Source organism: Coturnix japonica, chromosome 1 (genome assembly GCF_001577835.2).
Source record: "Coturnix japonica isolate 7356 chromosome 1, Coturnix japonica 2.1, whole genome shotgun sequence".
NCBI classification, from domain to species: domain Eukaryota; kingdom Metazoa; phylum Chordata; class Aves; order Galliformes; family Phasianidae; genus Coturnix; species Coturnix japonica.
In genome coordinates, this window is record NC_029516.1 from 54,829,128 (window position 1) to 54,850,533 (window position 21,406).

At 37.7% G+C, this 21,406-nt stretch overlaps 1 protein-coding gene across 6 annotated transcripts in view; it reads right to left on the reverse strand.

The window, feature by feature from the left end:
• The window catches only part of DGKI (diacylglycerol kinase iota), a 199,526-nt gene that overhangs the window by 91,969 nt on the left and 86,151 nt on the right, over positions 1 to 21,406 (reverse strand). For 2 of the 6 annotated variants that reach the window (XM_032445594.1, XM_032445589.1), the window contains exons 5-13: positions 18,759 to 18,815; positions 17,235 to 17,300; positions 12,847 to 12,918; positions 12,206 to 12,322; positions 5,477 to 5,572; positions 5,088 to 5,162; positions 3,483 to 3,578; positions 2,450 to 2,532; positions 145 to 205 (exon numbers count right to left, since the gene is read on the reverse strand). In XM_032445594.1, coding sequence (XP_032301485.1) covers positions 145 to 205; positions 2,450 to 2,532; positions 3,483 to 3,578; positions 5,088 to 5,162; positions 5,477 to 5,572; positions 12,206 to 12,322; positions 12,847 to 12,918; positions 17,235 to 17,300; positions 18,759 to 18,815 — 723 coding nt within the window. The remainder of the gene's footprint in view (positions 1 to 144; positions 206 to 2,449; positions 2,533 to 3,482; positions 3,579 to 5,087; positions 5,163 to 5,476; positions 5,573 to 12,205; positions 12,323 to 12,846; positions 12,919 to 17,234; positions 17,301 to 18,758; positions 18,816 to 21,406) is intronic. The other 4 variants (XM_015866633.2, XM_032445595.1, XM_032445592.1 and 1 more) reach the window with 3 other exon arrangements.

Consider the following 21,406-nt stretch of genomic DNA (forward strand, 5'->3'; position numbering starts at 1 on the left):
ACTAACCAGGCCAATCCACATAGAAAAGAAAAATAAAAAGATTTACTAAGCGTAAGGTACGCTATCAGGTTCAACAGGCATCATAAAGAGGGAAATTTCATCTCTTGGCAATGACCAGAGGGCTGCTAGGCACCAGTCACCTACCGTTCCATCTCCACCACAGGCCAGGATCCGCAGGTTTGGCACTTTTCTGTACAGCTCCAGCCTGGCCAGGGGAGGGAAAAACAACAACAAAAAAAAAAATGTTTGAAAAAGTCAACATAGGAATGAAGGTAATTATGATGCATTTTTCCAAGTGACATTTTAACTAGCATTTATTTCTCCCTAGAATATTTGTTACTGATGATACAGGATGGAGGAGGAAACTAAAAAAAATTAAATGGAGCCTTCCTTAACAGTTATACAACCCCTCCTGAGAAGTGTTTTGTCTGTTTAACATGGGAACAGGTAATCTGAAAAGCCAGATTCTCATTCTTTCTCTGGAGATGACAAAGTCTTCTATTTTCCTCTTATCCTAAGGCAAACAAATGTAAACACTGAAGCTTTAAACCAAATGAACTGCTTCTCATCAGTGTTTGCTGAACCGCTGTTTCTGAAGTGTGTAGAGCATGACAGCTCCTTCAACTGATAATTGTATTTCTTTAATACCACAGAAGGCAGTAACATCTAACAAAACTCTCTGGATATCTGATCTAAGATATAAGCAGGAGAGCCAAAAAATTGCCTGTTCCACCAGCTACATGAAAGTGTGGCATAATAAGACAGCTCCCAGTGGAGGAGATACATTCACATACTGAGACCTAGTTTACCGAGGATCTAATTCAACCTTAACTCTGTTACACAGCTCTGAAAATTGTACATTTACTTTTAAGTTTGTACACATCATTAGGAGAGTAGCAGGTGTTTCAGCAGGAAAATATGTTTGGATGCTCTAGAACTATGAGTAGAAAATACTTGGACCATTCTTACACAGATAAACATTTGATTTTAAATGATTACTCTCCTTCTGTACTGCCTACAGTGTCAAAGGAGCACTGAGCAGACAGTTATGTAAAGCAAATATCCCTGTCTCGAATAGCACAGAAGCACAGTTTCTTTTCTTACCAGTGAGAATCATCCCTCTAAAGGCAGGGATGAAACACTCACCTTTCAGTAACTGCCCAGTTAATGAGCATCAGTTAACTCAGCATGCAAAGATATGCTGCTTGCTGCATTCATACATGGAAATCTAAAGGTAGCTTCACTCCACTAAAGATCAGCCACCCACAGTCAAGCACTGTAGGATCTGCAGTCTATAGAATCCAGTGAGATTTAGGCATAAGGTACTCTTCAATAATCTCTGTTTTGACTATGTGAATCTGATTGCCTACGTAACAGTCTTCATTTGGCATGCAAAATGCATATTATAAAACAGTAATTTTGAAGAAGATTCAGTGTTTTCCTACAATGTGATTATATACCAAAAAATGGCCTACTTTTTTTTGGTCTCTGCTTACATCCTATGCTGTGAATCCTCCCCACAGTCTCATAATAAAAGAAACCAATGAAAACATTTCTGACCAATAGAGGGTGCTCCTTGGCAAATGTAAAAGATTATATCTGAAAGCAGCCGTACCTTCCATACATCTATTTGATGTGCATATTCACAGAGAGCACAGATCTCATTCCCATCTTATTTTACAGGAACTGCCCATCCCAGAATATGTATCACTCAGAACACCATAATTTCAACTCCAACTACTTATAACTTTATATATATATATACGCACATATTTATTTTTATAGATTTTTTCATGTGCACATATTTGTACACAAGGACAGAACTTACAAATAGTTCAACAGAGAAAATATTGTAGGATTATCTCTGTATTCAACAGATGAACTACCAGCTTGTCACAGTCAATCATAGAATCACAGCATAATTTGAGTTTGAAGGGATCTTAGGAGATTTCTAGTTGAACTCAAGATTAAAGCAGATTCAGTGCTGAGACCACACCACATTTCTCAGGGTTTCATCAAGCTGGGGCTCAAAAATCTCCACATACAAAGAGAACCCAATCTAATGAGTAACTAACATGCAGTGAAAAAGTTATTTTTCCTTATATCTAGTCAGAACCTCTATAATTTCTATTGTCTCTATGGACAATTTGCCTGCTGTTTCTTGCCCCTCTTGTCATGCTGCTGTAAATGGTCAAACTATCTTTTCAACAACATCCCCAGTAAACATCCAAAGCTGCTCTTAGGACCCTCAGGTCTACTCTTCTCCATCTTATTTGAATATGTATAGGCGTTTACATAGGTTTATCTATATACTGAAACTTTGAGTCTATCACAGTGTGGATCTTTGAGAACCCAAACTTATCAGCATTATTAGTCTACCAGTGTATCCAAGCTAGATGATTGTCTGCTTTCCTAATACAAAAACAGAGATGAGTGCCTGAAAACTTACGCATCTTTTGGCCCTTCCTGAGAGAGATCAAAGACCTGGCGTGGATTCAAATACCACATAAACATTTGGAGAACCTTGGTGCCCTGGGAAGAAAGAAAAACCAAAGGAAGGGAAATTATGAATAGCATAATGATTATTAAAAATAATAGTGTTCATATTTGGACTGCTTTTATTTCCTTTATGCTTGATAATGCAAACATAAGCCAAGAAAAATACAAAACAAAAAGGGATCCAGCAAACAATAGCTCTACAAAATAGTGACTCAGAAATCCATGCAATGTGCACACGCATGCATGTAAATTGAACTGAACAATACAGATCATTAATGGTATAAGAGCAGACACTCAGGTTTAGACCAAAGGTTTTTCTCCCACAGAAAACTATTCTCCTATCTCTTATCACCTGCAACAAGAAATCTCTTTTATCCCACACATCCTCAGCCTGTCATCCGCAACAGCAAGAAGCTCAAGAAGTTTGTGGGCACATAATGAAGAGTATCTTGCCCAACATCCAAGTAATGATGTTGCTTTGACCTCCAAAATCATCACCACAAACACTTCTGTGAGCCTTTACTGCCCTGTGAAGCAGCATCCAAGGACTTCATGGACTGCAGCTGCACCACTGCTCCCTTGCTCAGTGCAGACTGGTCAACACTTCACATAAGATCATCATACTGTAATGTAAAATTGCATCACATTTGAGGTAAAATAAGTCTAGAACTTCACTGGTAACCTGAATTTCCCACTGAAAAATTAGGTCTTCTGAAAACCTCCAAACTACCACTTCAAGCTCCTATCAAAAATCCGAAGATATAAAGGCCGATGCTCAAATATTTAATTATCCTTTTTCTTCCACTTCAGTGGAATTAGATAGAGATATAAAGAGCATTCAACTTCAAGCATCTCTTCTAGGAGACTCTAATTCAGTCACACAGAGCTCCTCTCACTCATGACTGACCAAAAACTATTCTTATTTGCAGAAAAATAGTTATTAAACTTAAACTTTGTTACCTGGATCCATATTATGACCTTACCTGGTTCCCTCCACTTTTTGGATTTACAAAAACCAACAGTGGTTTCATGAGAGGAGATGAAATAGGTTTTATCACGAATGGCCGACCTTTGTTATCCTGGGAAACCACAGCAAGAAACAACTTTAATAAAAGTTATGAAAAGGGTAGATTTCACTGGCATAACACAAGTAGAAGAACCAACATAGCTCTGGCAAAACTACCTTGGATATTGGAAACAATACAGTCATGATAACACAATGCTCAGCTGAGACTAAATTTATGCAGCTGAGAAAATTCTGTGAGAAGAAGGAAAAAAATGTTCTGGGTCAGCTCAAAACTATCTTTTTCTTTTTTTTAACTTTATGTTCTTTCTTAAAAAGAAATGATCTTAATAACATGTCAGATATAGTACTATTTCTAATATGAATTATATATTTTTTTCCAATAGAAAATTCAGTGATATAAACTACTTACTTCCTGGGTTCTGTTTAACAGACAAATTGAACCAGTGTTTAGTTGCAGATTATCTGTTCCTGTATTCTTGGCCTTGGTGACCCTCCCTTCTTTGAACAGGTTTTACTTTTATTACCTGATTCAAATATTTCTCATTACAGAATCACAGAACTGTAGGGGCTTGAAGGGTCCTCTAGAAATCATCTAGTCCAACCCACCCTGACAAAGCAGGCTCCCTAGACCAGGTTGCACAGGTAGGCATCCAGGTGGGTCTTGAACATCTCTGAAGAACAAGACTCCACAACTTCTATGACAGCCTGTTCCAGTGCTCTGTCACCCTTACTGTGAATGAGTTCTTATGCACATTTATGCAGAACTTCCTATGCTTCAGTTTGTGGCTGTTTCCCCTTGTCCTATCACTATGCATCACTGAAAAGAGTCTGGCCTCATCCCTTTGCCTCCTACACCTTAGATATTTTCATCATGTCAGTGAGAAATATATCTGCCTCCCAGCTTTCTCTGTGTTTGCAGAACATTAGAAAGCCCAGCAATGAGGACGCTCTCCTAGGCTGAGGCAGACACAGATTGAAGTTTCTGGTCTGCAGTTGCCCAATACCCAAGTGAGGATCCTACCCACAGAGCTCTGTCTGGGCAGAGGTAAGTCTCCATCCACCTCTTCTCTTAAGGCTGTCATTCAGTATACAACTAATACACAGCAGGCATGGGCTGGAAACAAATTCTTCTGTAATCTACATAGTAAACCTAACCATAGAACCAAACATCTCCAACAAGAGATCTTCCAAGGGAGACACTCAAAGCAGACATTCAAGCCAGCTCCATATTCAGTCAACATACTCAGCATGAATTCCAGAACCCACTTTCACACTCCTGCTCTGCCTAGTTGAAACCAAGTGACTGAGCTGAGTCTATGACACCCCAGGGGAATAGTGTTTCATTAGGCTGGTATGCTACTTCTTGAAAAAAAAATCAACTTAGCAAAGGAGACATCCCATACAAGTTTTTATTGAAACTAATATTTTCTCGTAAAAAACTTCAATGATGTGGAGTTTTCCAGCAAATAAATATATATACACATAGTAAAAGGAACCATAAAATCTGCATCTATACATTCAAATAAAAGGAAACTGGTTTTCAAAGCTCTTAAATACCTACATCATTGCCTCTTTTGCTGGCTTTTCTTTTAAAGGATGTCCTCTTCTTTCGCCGCGTTGAAGTCTTTAATGAATTCTATGTTAAAAAAAAAAAATAAAGAAAAAAGAATACATGAAAAGCAAAACAAAATTTAGAAGACAGGCACAGACAGAGCCTCTCTTTATGAAGCTCTTCCATGCATGTCCACTTGGAGAATGATAAGAGTATCTGGCACATGCTCAAGATTTAAATTACATGCGCTGCATGCTTTACACTTCCACACCACCGTTTATGGAGAAAGCCACACACGGAGACCAGACTGGTGCTTTGGAACTGGAAACTTTCCCACGCTGTGAGGGGGGAAAAAGATCAGATGCTCCCATAGACTCACATAACACCACATGTTGTACCTGCCAACCCTCCCAATAGGGGTAGGAGACGCCCGTTTCCCCTTCGGGGCTCCAGTCTCCTGCCCAATCAGGCTCGTCTCCTGGTATGGAGACCCCCTGCATAAAGATGTAATAAAAAACATGATAAATGAGATATTTTTCATGTTTTTTTAGGAAAGAAAACAACAAGTTTTAGCTCCGGCAACCATTATGACTCAATATAACATAGGCCACCATGGCATATGATGCTGCCTCTGCAGAGTGAGTTCCAGCCCTATCAAGAAGCTTGTCTAGTCATCTGATGAGGAACAATGTGAACTGTTAATAATTAAGGAATCAAGCTTTTTCCAAGTTGTTTGTTTTTTAAATATTATCACTGATCTACAGGGAAAAAAAAAATGCAAAACTTCTTGTATTTTTGCAGAACCTAAAAAATATGTATTAAAGCTTTCTCCAGGCTGGCAATAGCCTACTTAGTAATACTGAACTGCAAAAGTCTTCTGGCGTGATAAAAACATACAAAAAATGGGATATCATTTTTTTCCCCTTAATATTCAGTACCTGAAATTGTATTCACAAGAAACACTTGGTCTATGATTGAGATTTTGTATTATAGGAAATACACAGGAAATTAGAAGAAAGTTAATTGACTTTTTTCCTGGCTTCAAGAGGGGAGCAAGATCCACCCAGGGATCCAAATGGGTCATTTCTGTCACGATGTTATTCAAAAGTGCGTCATTAATGAGAATAAGTTAATGATCAGAGATCACCAAGTCTATAAGCAATGATATCTGTCCCTACTTAATCCAGCTCACTAACAAGTAATGCCATTATACTAAGAACAGTTACTAGATTCTCTTGATTACTAACAACCGCATTCAGAATTCCAAAACCTTGGTCCAACACACCAGATACAAAACTTAGTTTTTCCTGACTTCTCAGAAATGTGGAAAACAGTAACAGCAATCTAATTCAAATAGCTACAGAAACTATTATCTCCTGTTTAACCCAAACCAAGAGAGGTCTGCTGTAGAACACGGTCACAAACTTATTTCACCTCCCAACATTCCTTGTGGACCATTATATATTTATGCCTTGTTGCTACTGAAAATACTGAAGACAATGTGGCTCAGCAGAGCAATACCAAGGCACTTGCCCTATTAGGGCAGAGTATAGAAACTACCTAGGGAGATGTTCTTATTCCCTACTCTGATACATAAAAAGCGATCATGAAAGCATGATAAATACAAAGTCTGTACTGACTACAGAAGTGAATAGGTAGTGTCACCTTCATAGACTTTCACTGCCCTACTTCAGCAGTCAGACTGAGGGTAGACAAAAGTCTTTATGTCAGTATAAAGGCACAGCACATTGCCCTCAAAGCTCCAGCAATCAAGTGCAAGCAGTGGGGTTCTTGGCCGATTTTCTCAGCTGGTTTCCCCGGTGTTGGGCAAAACAAGAGAAACTGAGATCTAGTCTATCTGCAGTCTTGCCAGCTATCTGATGGAAGGTCATGAGCACACAGAGACTTTTCCTTGGGCTCTAGTCTAGGTATAAAATTTAATATACTTATCCTATTGGTAACATGCAGTGAAGTCTTCTGGCAAATCAAAGCCAGTAACTCAAGTTCAATATTATATTAGGATAATAATTAACTGTATCACCCGAAGAAGGACTGTACTTCCTATTCTACATTCTCAATGGATGAACCTAAGTCCACTGAAATTCTTTTGGGAAAAGAAAATACTGCCTAATTTAAAGAATTATAATAACAAATTAAAGACCATTTAAGTGTAGTTGTTGTTAAATCCCATTATAGCATGGCCCCTTTCTTGCTTGTGAATGGGGTGGGAAGAGGCATAGAAGTGTATTAGATGAAAGAGTTTTAGTCTAAGTCTCCACTATAACTTTTTTTTCTTAATTTCTACCCTCAGAAAGGCAATATAATATGCTACATCACAACTATGTTCTTTCATCTTTTTTTTAAAGTATACTTACATCTGTTGTGTCAAGACAACCTAAATCTTTGCTAAAGCAATGCACATCCATAGCAGATGAAAGGCAAGAAAGCTGATTAAACATACACAAGCTCTCCTTGCAAACATGCAGAAGAATAACAGACAGAAGTAGTCATCACTCTTTGCACATGAAACTGCACATGAATGTGTATTACCTTGTCCACAAAACAAGGTGATGAGTATTTTTACAAACAGATAATGTTATTCAGCAAAATACTTGATAGCAAAGCATACCTTTACTGCGCACCATATGTAAATCCTAACTTGCATCTAGAGAGGAAACCTCTCCTTTGTGGATGTCAGTTTGGCCATCTTCAAAGAGAGATGTTTGGTATTATTGCATCATCACTGTAGTTCTAAGCAAGGTTAGCTAAATGAACAAAAGAATTCGAGCCCTTTTATGGTGTTTGTTGGTGTAAGGGCCAAAGACCATCCTAAACAGATCTAATGAAACTTTTCCATCTTTTCCTTTCCAAAATTTCAGTCTTTATTTTCAAAGCCTTTTAACATGCTGGACATCAAACAATGTAAGCAATGAACAGCCTCTTAGAAAGTCAATCTTGACCATCTTCTGGTTGTTCACAAATCAAATCTAGGCAAGATAGCTGCAGTAAGCAACTGATGAAAGGAAGAAATTAGTCCAAAAGTATAAAGACTGCTAGCACTTTTTGAAGGCCCTTGAAGGAGGAGGAGAAGGAGAAAATGCCATGTTTACTCACCTTGAAAAAAACATTAATAAAATAAAATGGAATTTTACACTTACTGTCTTTATCTTCCCAAAGAGAAGATGACAGATTGAATCAGTAGGTACATCAGACAGATGTACTCCTCCTCATCATTAACTTTTCTCCCACAACATAAGCACAGCAAGTCCATTCCCAGCACAAAACCACTTGGGCTACCAAATCTCACACAGCATCAGTCAATGAGGGTGGCCTGTTTTCACAGCAGTGAGGATAATTAGGAGATGGAATTGATTTGAACGATGGGAAATCAGAGATGGTGTCAAAGTGCTGTTCATACAGTACAAAAATATTGGAAATCAGTAAACTAGATACAGAAGTATGAATAAAATGAAATAGATACTGGGAATTTTCCATTTCTGTAAATGGGTCATTACAGACAGGGCTACCACCTAACCCACAGTTGATTAAAACATTTTGAATATTCATCATGTAGCAATCAATTGCTTACAAAGTGCAAAAACTCCCCATTTAGAATGTAAAAGGCATGAACAAATTTTTCGTTAATTACATAATCATGTTTTACTACCACAACATTGCTGGCATTCAGAGGGGGAGTGTGCTGTTCATTCAAGTACAGTATTTGAAAGGTGGTGACCCTTGTTGCACATAAGCATGGAAAAGCATTTTTGTAGCAATAAAAAGAGAAATAAAAATCGAAAACTGGGGCAAGGGTTTGCTACAAAAAGCCACCTTATTTGCCTAAAAGAAACAACCAATAAAAAGGATGAAGGCACCACTAAAATCAACTTAATGAGTAGGGGATTCATTTTGGGAGTTGACCATGATCAACGTGAGTAGTTAATTAGAGCTGAGAAAATAATTTATAACCAAAAGATTTGTAGCCAAATTTACTCCAAATGTGAAATATGTAAAAAACAAATTGCTGCTTACATATATTAATTTACTATCTGAATTCACAAAAAAATTAATATTGTATTTGTATTCTGTGGACTGAATGCAACCATAGTATTCACCAAACAGGCATGTAGGGTGAAGAGGGCCACAATACACAGGAGAGCTGGCCAGAAACAGCAGGAGAGGAGAAAAATTCCTAAAGGAACATAAGAAAAACAAACAAGACTTCTGTCAAAAAAAAACAAACAAACTGAAAATGCATCTGAAGTATTAATATTTCCCACAGCAATAGATTCACTCCACAAAAGTAACACTGCACTAGGTGTTGTTCAGAAATTTTGTGGAAACTTGCCCATTCTATGCATTTTGTAGGATTAAGATTTATCTAAAGCTTAAGTTATTCAAGGTAATTTTTTTCTTGCATTAATTCTAAGGGCTCAACATGTGATGAACAGGAAAATTGGACTGACGTATTTCCTCTCCATTTATGACCCACACGCAAAAAGGTAACAGATATTTCATTTAAGCCTAGCATTTAAAACATGCCTTTAAAATCATTTTTCCCATGAATAATAATTAACTTTTGACCTTTCTGAAAAATAATAATAATAATAATAGACAAGAGAGTAAATCCTATAAGGAAGACACCAAATAAAGGAAAAATAAAAAGTAAAAGCACAGAAGATAAAGGCGAGGCCTTTTCAATCAATCAGAATTTCCGGTTTTGGTATTCTTTTTACTTTTTTATTAAATTAGAATTCTTGTTTTTAATATTCTTTTCCTCATTTTGTTTAAAAATAATAGTAATTGTAGTGTATTGTAGGCTCGCTGAAAGGGTTTTTGGTAAGCCAGAAATGATCAAATAAATTCAATAATCTTCCTGTTTTTGTAAGGAAATATACTAAGGTCCACACAGAAAGAGCTTTTGTTGTTTTTTGATTGGTTTGTTTGTTTGTAATGGTGATTTAAAGTGATTTAACAGAAATACGTTGGAAATGTACTGGATGAGAAAAGATTCAGATTTTCTTATTAAATCTACAAAGAGAGTAGCACCTCCAGCCACATAAAACTGGTTCTCAGATCAGTTATATCCTTTTTTCCCGTGTGCATGGGGTTAAGTGTAGTTAAATGGTAAAAGTATAGTCAGTAACAAGTGGTATCTGGACTTTACCTCGTAGGCCATGGCTGTGTGTGTCCTTAAAACAGAGGATTTTAGCTAATTATTAATTATTCTACCTACAGCTCTAAGACATCCATCTTCTTCCCACTCTCAAGCTACCTGAAGCTGCCTGGTCAAAAAAGAGACTCTCATACCTCATCTGAAGTTAATCAGAATCTCCTGCAACTCATTACACTAAAAAAAATCATTTGTCCCAAACACCTTCTGAATCAAATAACTTTTGTCATCTCCAAAGTACTGGTCACAGCCTGTGTAGGTGTTAGTCAGCATTTCTAGTCTTTTTTCATCATGTAGATGTTCCAGGTGGAAAGGTCAAGAACCCTACAGGTACCCAATTTCTAGGTTGGGACTACAACAGCTAGGGCATTCTTCTTAATGAATCCCAGCCCCGGGATCTCTGCCTCATGGATCCACCTCCAGACCCGAAACTCTTGGAGTCATCATTTCTTGTCTAAATGACCAAAGCAAAACTTCCAGGCACTCTACTGTGAAACCCAGCAACCAAAAGTCTTACAACTAATAGGCCATACAATCTCTTTAATAGTGCAGAAAAGGAGCCAGTCTCACTTTTGTGCCAAATTCCACAGGTGCTGAAAATTAGCCAAGGAGATTAAGTCCCTGCTGAGGTCTCAAAATTCAACAAGAGAGGAAAGAGATTTCTCTTGAGAAGGCTAGAGTAAACTAACAGAGGAAAAGGAGTGTGGGAAAAATACAGAAATACCAAAGAGACCTTTTTTTTCTCAGAGGAGAGGTGGCTAAAGACCTTGCATACCCTACATCTAAGGGAGAAACTGTGGTCTTTTTGTTTGTTTTTTTGTTTGTTTGTTGGTTGGTTGTGTTTTTGGTTTTGTTTGGTTTTTGTTACTCAAATTCTGATGTATTTATTTCCCTCCTGTCTTTAGAATCAAGCCTGTTAGAAATAATGATCATGCACAAAGATGACAGCCATATCCCTAGTCTGGAACTAAAGACTGAACAGTGTCCAAACCACAGACCTTTTTCTAGTTCCACACAGGGACATTTTGTCTTAGTGCGTTCCCCATGCTGTGAAATTCTCTGCTTCCTGCTGCCAGCCAGGACACAGAGCCAGAAAGCCCTGAGTCACTTCTCATGCTAACATACAACCTGCACAACATTGCTCAGTAACACCAGCATTCCTGTTTTTTCATCCATTTCCTTTCTTCTGAAGTAAAACTTGTACCAGCATTTCTGGTTCCTTGATGTGTTCAGTGAGTGTTTATATCTTTCAGTTCAACCTGAAGTGAAAACAAACTTCCAAAAACAGAACAAAAAAAAATGGAAAAAAAAATTACTTAGTGCAGAATAAGAATCCCCTTTTAATTTTTGGCCAGCTCTCTTTAGGATACTTTCTCTCCCTGTTGTGATGATTAGTGAATTAAGCTCACTAAAATGTATCACATCTATTATAAAGCTTTGAAGTCTCATCATTCTATCTGCAACTAAAAGGGCATGTGGTCTTACTGTTAGCATTCAGCAAGAACTGATACAAACAAGACATGATTGTCTTGCCCTTTGGTGAAAAATTCAGAGGTATGCCAGCCCAACTACAGTGAATTCTTACTGCAGTTCAAATGAACATTTGTTAACAGTTTTTCCCTGTATTTGCTCAGCTCTATTTAATGAAGCATGCTTTACTGCCTCCAGCACAAGGGATTTCTTGCAGTACACTAGCTGAAGTCACAGAGGAACACACCTGAGCTGCATTGCTCAGAACGAAAGTCATGTTTGCTACTAATCAACCCAAATAAGGAAACCTACTGAAGGGCTGGATGGAGGATACAGGTTCATAACCACCATGGATGTATGCTGGGTTTCAGGGAGAGAGACAGGGTTGAACAAGCATGCCTTAGTGGAGGTGTACTGAGTGCAGAAGCCAAGCTGGCTCTGTGAAGCCATACAGCTTCAGAAACAGACATCAGCATGCAGTTACCTGAGGTTTCTTCACCTTAATGATCCAGGTGGGAGGCACAATGACAGCCGCGTGAGCCCCCAGGGAACATGGCTCCTCAATGTGATGTAGCATGAAGCAGGTGACTTTGTTATGAAACTGCAGGAGAGGAAAAGAGTAAAGCTGATAAGGAGGTCAAGGAAGGGTAAGCAAGGTGAGGAAAAAGAGAATAAGACTGCAAAACTAGACCAACGTTCCCAATTCTTTCATCGCAGGAGCTTTAGGAAGGTATAAGTAAAAACCACGTTCTTTTACCATGCTTTATACCAAGGGGAAAAAGATCAATAAAAGAAAAAAGAAAAAATCATTCCAACTTACATAAGACCATAATCTAGCCTGACACACTAAATGCATTAAAAACCCTTTAGTTCTTTGAGCTGGCAGCAGTGTGGTGTTGATGGGAGGTAGCCAGTGACTACATGGGGCAGTAAGACCCGTCTCCTAGTAGGACTGATGTATTACCCAGATGAAATTACGGCATCTGAGCAAGAGGAAAATGTAAGAGCAAAACTGGTGGTGATTCACTGAGAGAAGAAACTCTGAAAGCCAACCCAAATGAAATTACATGCCTCGAGGCTACACAGAGAAGGTGCTACAGCTTTCCATGAATATTATCCACTTACCGCCAGCTTGCACCAGGAACAACTGATAGCCACTATCTCTTTACTATGGAAGGAGAATTTCTGCTGAAAGCCCTACAATAAGCAGAAGAAAAGTAGTTAAATTCACCCTGACTACAAGAAAATTTTGTGTCTTTAATTCTTGCCACGTAACTGTGCTAAGCTAAATCAGTTCAGTAAAGTCCCATACGCTGGTTCAGCCTCAAAGCACTTTGATTCCAAATATATTTTAGAAGGATAAAATAGTGACAGGATTGATAGAGAAGGCTCTTCAGCCACAGCATGTTCTTACACACTCTTTAAAGATATTTCTCCAAATTTTGTGCTTTTTATAAAATTTTATGGTTAGAGAAGTAAAGGGAGATGAAGAAAGAGAAGAAATGGTTATTTTAATGGCTTTCTACAGTTGTAGCAGTCAGACTTTATGCTGAATTGAACATTTTTCTCTGCAGTCTTTTTTGCTTTAAATATAAACAATAATTGGGTTTATTAACATTATTTATTTTTAGCATAGAGTAGAATCAACTATAATGTCTGGCTGGAAATCTTCCATTTGGGAAATTAAGCTTATTGTTTTATTTAGTTGACTCAGATCAAAATCTCTTTAGTACATTAAAAAAAGAAAAAGAAAAAAAAAGAAAAAAAAAGGAAGAAAAAAGGAAGAAAAAAGAAGTTTGTCTAATTCAAATCAAATATAAAAATATATACTACTATCATTTTAAAGGGAAAAACAAACAAATAAAAAACACCTCTACCAGCGAATATGGGATTTTATTTTCCCACAGTTTAATTCTGTAGGATGCAATTTCAGCACATAGATCTCTTTCTTCCAAAGTCTAAGGCTGGAAAAGACCAATTGGTCATATACATTCTTCTTGCACATAACACGGTGAAAAAATGGCAACTGGAACTATGGCCTAAAAACTTTAGATTTTTAGGTTAGATTTATTTTAGTTTATATTTAGTTTAGATTTATTTTAAAGTTTCAGAAGCCTGAATCCAGTATTCTTTGGCTTTTACTAAGTCTTTTTCTTCCACGCTATGTAGCCCCTCAGAACTCAGAATTTTCTTTCTAATTAGAAGTCTCTCTGACAGATTATGAGATTATGAATCCATTTTATTTTTGACAAGCAGAGTACTACTAAGATCTTCCACTTACCCAAGACTTAATGCAAAGAGCTATAGCAATTTGATTTAGTAACATCTAGATTCACTGCACCTTTAGTTAAGATTCTAGCTGCTGTGGAAAACAACTGGAAGATGCACACATGCAGGAAAAAATGAGACTACGACTGCTGCTCCAAAAGTTATGCCTCTTCTTTTATGATGTTGGTCACAGCTGCTGGGCACAGTCTTATCAATACACTCATGGGGAGCAGGCTCTCCCTGTCTACTTGCTGTGCGGAAATACACATTGCAGCTAACTTGTGTCCTCAGCATGTATTTGACTACACCACCAACTCCCATGTCCCTCAGATTGTGCCAACTCTGTGGTCTTTTTAATCTTTCCCCTGATATCTAAGGATATATATTAAGAGAAACTCAAAGAGCTGGTTCTTCGTAATGGGGATGATTTAGCATATCCAAGTTTAGTAACAGAACACGGCCAAATGGGTTCACAAAGACAAGCCAGTCTGCTGCTTCTGCCTGAGCAGATCCAATCTGATATCCTGTGTGGGCACAAGAGCAAACAGAGTGATAGTATATATGACAAGTGCTGAAAGAGAAACCTGATACTGGACAAAGAACTCTGTTTTCATTAACTTCGACTGAGGTCTCTCACAGATTCTCACAAATCCTACACTTTGCCCCAGTGTACTGAAAAAGAATAAATCAGCCTCTCATCAGCATGAAATTTTTTTTTTTTGTTCTGGTTTCTAATAGGCATGAGGGAAATTTTTCTCTCCCCAAACCTCCACTAATGAAACCTAAAATTCAGTACATTAATTCCACAGCCTGTTAATGGTGTATTTTACACATGTGGACTGAGCAGCTTGTCTGGTTTTGGATGGATCATTTCTTATTTATTCAGTAAGCCAGATGGCTTTTAGGGAGCCATAAGAGAAAATACATAGCAGTAAAAACATATTAATGATAAGAACCAATAATTCCTCAGATTGCTTTACAGATGTGAGCTAACTCTTCCTAAGAATACATGTTTGGGATACGACAGTGATTGTTTGAAAGCTAACTTTCAGAGCAAATGATGAAAAACAGTGACAGGCTGCAGGTCACAGGGAGATTTTAAGTAGACTAACGGGTTGAAACACTGGGGGACCCCATAATTCACGAGAAATTCTCTCTTCTTCCTTTCCTTAAAAAACACAAGAATTCAGTAAGGCCACTTCACCCATGGGTTATGTAAGGAAACTTTCTGTATAAATTCAGAGGTGTGTGGATGTAAAAGTAATTTCACTTTCCTGGGGATATCAGCCAAACAGCACCTGATTAGCCCTGATTCACTGGCATCAGGTTGCTGTGCAACACATGAAATTCCATGCTGTGAACTGCTCCTGTGGAGGTACACAGTCGTGCATAACAGAGAAAACACGTTTGGAGGAAAAGGGCACCTGAATCTCCAGCTTGCACTGGTGACTACAAACTGCCTAAATAATTGGGATAAAATCCCACATTAATAAAGGCACTCACACACACACAGCATAGAGGGATCACTAGCTTTGGCATGTTTTGGTTTTATCCTTAAGCTAATTTACCTTTAAAGAGCATTTTCACATCAGTGTTAGTAGGAGCAGACATTTGTCATGGAAAAAAAAAAAAAATACAAATTAGAAATTATTCTATTTCTAAGGCTCTCAGACACTTTCCAGTGTAACATTACTGTATGAGAGACAGATACTACTGCAACTCCAATACAAATAGTAATAGAAGCACTTAGATGGTGACTTATATGCAACGAAAACAAAGCTCTCTATCCATCCCCAGGCCTTTTAAGGCACTACTAATAGAAAGGGACCAATGCTGCAACTACACACTGTGTGTTTGGTGGACACATTGCTTTGGACATCACAGAAAGTAAAAACAAATTAAAAGCCTTTTTAGTATGATTGTACAGATGCATTCAGTCTCAGAAAATCCCTAAATTACTGGCAGCTAGTAATTATTAGTTTAGGAATAAAGGGTTAATCTGCATTCATCCTAAAGTTTCTATTACCACACACAGACTGCATGCTGGGCCACATGGTCTGATTGTTCTCATGATAAATTATGCAAATAAAAAAATATTTTTAAAAAAAATCCCTATTTCTCTGAAGATAGCAGGTAACAAGGATAATAATAGCTGAGAGCTTGTAAACTAGATTTTTTTCAGGTTGCAAGTGAAATACATGAGCAGAAGTGCAAGAGAAATATTAAACACAATGAATGGCATTGAGAACATGGCTTGGGAGCAATTATTTATCACCTCTTCCAACATGAGAGCTATGGAGCATTAGAAGATAACAGATGAGTAAGAAAGTGGTTCTTCACATAGCATGTGGTATAGAAATACTTTTCTAGAGGATGATCCAGAGTAGCAAAGAAGATGTACCGTAAAAATGCTGCCTGTGAAGTGCCTCCTTGCACTATTTGCATGCCACTTGTTAAAAAAGAGCATCATGTTCGTATGCCATGCCCAGCTGCACTTGATGATCTACATCAGCATCCATCTAAAATGTGATTTCTTCTAACTAAAGTGTCATGCCATGGAGACAAAACACATTCTTATTAGTTGCTGTTAAGAGGGGACAGAATACAGTCCTAGAATAAGGAAATTAATCCCCAGCATTAACTTATTTCATAGAAACTTAAAATGGCCTGGGTTGAAAAGGACCATAATGATCACCTAGTTTCAACCCCACTGCCACAGGCAGGGTCACCAACCACTAGACCAAATTTCAGGGATTCATAATATTTCAGAAGACCAATCTTCAGCTTACACTCCTTTTTTAAAGGTTTTTAGAAACAAGCTTTTATTTTGCCTCACAGATAGTGAATATGAAGCAGTCTTACAAAGTGCAGAGTCTGCTGAGACAGAAAGAAAGCAACAAAAAGTAATCACAATGTTGGTGCAGAGGATATCACTACAAGAGCACAACATTGGCACTGTGTTGGCTTAACCAAGAAAAAAAAGATCAAGGAGCCACTACCTTCCTTCTTGCCCTTTTAATTGGCCGGTGCAGTGCAACAGTCCAGGACATGCAATAGGCTCATTCTTGCATGGATCCATCTACTTTTTCTATTCCCATGTGTAAGTCAGAGGTTCTACCACTCAGTTTAGTCACTTTTTACTTAAGAGAGGTTAAGTGTTTAGCATAGAAACAATCCCAGCACTGGAAAGAGCTACTAACTACCCTCATGCTTGTGTTGTACTTGTGAAGCACAGGCAATCTTACCTTTCCACACTGCTTACATTTCCCCTCCTGCCTCCGTCTGTGTACCCAGTGATGTCGGACAAAGTTCTGCAGGAGAAGAACAAAGATAATGTCATAGGAAGAAATGATAACTTGTCCTTAAAGGTACCATCGATGTGAAACTGGTTTACAGACACTAAAGGAAAAGACCCTTTTGCCAAAGCAACCATTTCTGGAACAAAATATAGTAGTTCCCCCTAGAATATCCCAGACACAACCAAAAGCAGAGGATGAATAAGGACAAGATGATGTTCTTTGCCCATGTCACCATGTGGCCCAAACTATCCTCAAAAGGAAAAAAGAACAAAACATTAAACGACATGAAGATAACCATTCACTACGTAAAGAGGGACATGAAGGACATGAGGACCAATGTTTTCAGACACCAACATAGGGCCCTGATGTATTCTGCTTAGAAATACCGCTATATAAAGCAAAAATATCACAAGTTAGTGTAGGAGAAGAGAAAGAGAAAAGAAGTCATTTGGTTACGGAAATAAATTACTCTTTCAGTTTGGACTACTTCTACCCTGGATGGCATCAAGGTCTGGGCAAGAGAATAGAGGGTCCAGGATTTCTGTACTCCTTCCGTGCAGGCAAGGGAGTTAGAAGGAGACTCACTTGCACCTTGCTTTATTACCAGCCTGCACAGCAGAGTCCATGTTACTGGAAACTACCTCTGCTATAAGAAGCTATGAAATGATGCTACCAAAGAAATAGGAGGTTTAAGGAGTAGTGCTTAAGGAAGAAATAGGAGGCTTAAGGGGAGTTTTGCTTAAGTGGTAGTGAAGCTGCACAGTGAGTGGCCCACAAACAAATGGAGTTTCTATTCCTCTCCCATTACTACCAAAAGTGAAAAAAAAGCAACAGCAGTCATCAAGTGTTCTTCCATACTGTGATTAGGAATTTTCCTCTTCAGGGTTCAGGAAAGGGGGTGAGTTTTGGTTTTATTTTGTCTTATGGAAGCAATAGCTTCTAACTTTGTGAGTAAGACAGATATATGTAGTAATAAGAACAATCAATCCAGTGCCTTCAAGGGAACAGGATTTGCATAGTAGCTGAATGATGAAATACAAAAGTTTTTCAACATTTATTTTACTAAAAAAAAATCTTCTAACACTAAGGATGCTTCAAAATAAATGAAGGGAAAGTACAGCAGAAGTTTAGGGAATCAGACAGAAGCCAAAATACTCCTTGAAATGTTAGAAAGAAACAAAAGAAATGCTACCAAATATGGAAATAATAAAAAAATAAAAATAATTTAAAAAGCAATTGAATGGCTGAGTGAATGGGAAAAAAGACAGCAGAAAGACAGAATGATTCCTGACAGTGTAAGCAATACAGCACTTCAGCTAGAATTCATTTTGCATTTGTTCGAGGAGAATGTCCCAGTGGGAACAAATACTCTAAGACTCCTCTGAATCTAAAAGCATGGATGCAGTTCCACACCAGGTGAATCAGCGCACAAATCAAATGGAATGCAACAATCCTTTGTCCATTACTTACTTCTCTTGGAGATCTGGAGCTCCCTTCCCGGAAAGTTGGTTTGCAGCGAAAATTAATCTGGCATTAAAATAAAGCTGTTAGAACTGAAAATGAGCTGAGAGTGTATTCCAACATGTTGATCTAGAGCACACTTTCGAAGTATATATTGCTTATTAGAATACTTGTTTCACTAGTTCAACAAACTTACCTGGATGACAGACAATCTCTTCACATGCCATAACGATGCTCTTTCCTAGATCTTTGCGCAACCTTCATCATCACTAAAGCTACTGCTGCATGCTCAGTTCAACTATTTAAACCATCTCTCTCATGCCAAGGAGGAAGCTGTTTCATGGGTCTTTTTTTCTTAGGAATATACATTGTAACCAAAGTAGATATAAGTTGAGTTGTCAAAAGTTAATGGGAGCTGGAAATCTTACACAACTCAGATTTATGCCTTTGTATTTATGTGTGGAAAAATATCTTTGTTCTAAAAAAAAAAAAAAAAAAAAAACAAAACCATAAATTATCATAAATTTCTACCATTTCCTTACATCAGGCTGCTTGAGGAGCATAAGACTGCCTCATGCAGTGATATTGCCTCCTTCAGATGGGAGAGGAAAGGCAGAAGGAAGACAACAGGAGCTTCCATGAAGAAAACAGCTTTTTAGAAAGTTGAAGAGAAAAAGCAATAAAAAACACATGAGAGTCTGATGAGAAAACCCAAAATGTTTTACTAGGGCCTGTAGTGACAGGACAAGGGGTAATGGTTTTTAAAACAGAAGAGGACAGATTTAGACTAGACTTTAGGAAGAAATTCTTTACTATGTGTTGTGAGACACTGAAGAACATAGCCCAAAGAAGCTGACAGTTCCCCATCCATGTAAGTGCTCAAGGTCAAGTTAGACAGAGCTTTGGGCAGCCTTATCTAATAAAAGATGTCAGGGATTGGAACTAGATGAACTGTAAGATCCCTTCCAACCCAAATCATTCTATGATTCTATGATCTTTTGAGTAAAATCGATAAAAATACGAGCAAGAGAATATGTAAAGAGAAAATGGCATATTGAAGAAGGGAGAGTCAAAAGAAGAGGTTAAGGAATAAATGGAATGCACTAAACAAAATGGATTCAAGTTTAAATAGACTAGCCTTCAAAGAGTAAAACCCTTAAGGATACTGCAATGAAATGATTTTGTTACGAAAACAGAAGGATCGAGTTTCCTCAATTTTGAATACAATTCTTTACTTCCTACAGAAGGAAGATTTTTACCTCATTTAATCATGGCCCTCAAAATAATAGTTCAAGTGAGGAAAAGAAAAAAGTGAATGAAATACTTATTTTTTAAAAATTAATCAAAACTATAGCATTATCTTCTTCACTGGTCTTCACGTAGAATTGCAATCATTAATCCACTTCTGAGTCCTGAGAAGTTGGAAAGATTTCCACCTTATATTTAGGTTACTTACAACTTACACCTATGTGGAGAGGGCCAAAGAGAAGACTTATGTACCAGTTTAAAGCTCCACCAGGCTTAAGATGCACATGGACTTGATGCACCTCTGCCAAAAGGTGCATTTCATGTTCTCTAGAATGGCACAAGCAAGTTTAACAGAATGGATTTTATCTAAGTGCTACCACTGGCAATACCACCAGCTTGCTGGGCTGTAGAGAGCCAGCAATGCTGCTGAGGAAGGAACTCATGAAAAATTCACTGGTAACAGTTTGAGCTGAAAGCATGTGCTAATGCTAATTTCACTGCGGGTAAAAGCATTGGGGGCGGAAATGGTACCTCTCCAATTTGATATTATGGCAATCACTGTGACATTTGTCAACACAAGCCCAAATACTGGGAAATGAAAAACTCTTTCCAAAGGGTTGCTGTTATAAATTTGTTTTTCATCAACTTCTTTTCTGAAGAACAACATTGCAAAACATATAGGAGTGAAAATGAAGCTCTAATGAAATCAGTGGAGATATTCCCACTTGTTTCTTTACACATATCCCACCAAGAATGAAAAAGCAGAGGTGGAGAATCACTTTTACATTACCAGTTAGTTAGGTGCAATGAATAAGGATCACTGATGGGATAACTGAACTCTGTAATCGGTATTCTGTAGGCACTTGGAGGCAAAGAGGTTTCTTTGAAGTAACAGGACAGATGCTCATAGAAACAATGGCCACAAAGGAAAAGTCTGATGCTTTCTATTTCAAAAAAGTAACTTTGTTTCTGAGGTTTTGAGGAGAAAATAAAATTGTCTAGTAAATACAGTGGAAAATATTCACAGTAGCATTTTATGCTGCTTTGATCATAATACATATAGCTGTCATAGGATGAATTATTCTGGGCTTAGCTGAGGAATTTTGAAAGTCCAATTTTGTGCATGACAGAATACTGCATTTTCTAGTTTCGATTTCCAGTCTAGAAGCAAAGGGAAAATATTTTTAAATCATTAAAATTGTGAAAGCATTTCATGGTGTTTTGTTGTTTGTTTGTTTGTTTCTTCTAATGGTTCACAGAGTTTCAAGAAATCTATTTTAACACATAAGCTGAAAATTTAAGACAACATTTTAACAAATATATTGTCAAAACAGCCATGAAAACCTCATTTGGCATATGGTATTTTTCAGACTGAAAGCTCAGCTTGAAAATTAAATAGATCAATGTTG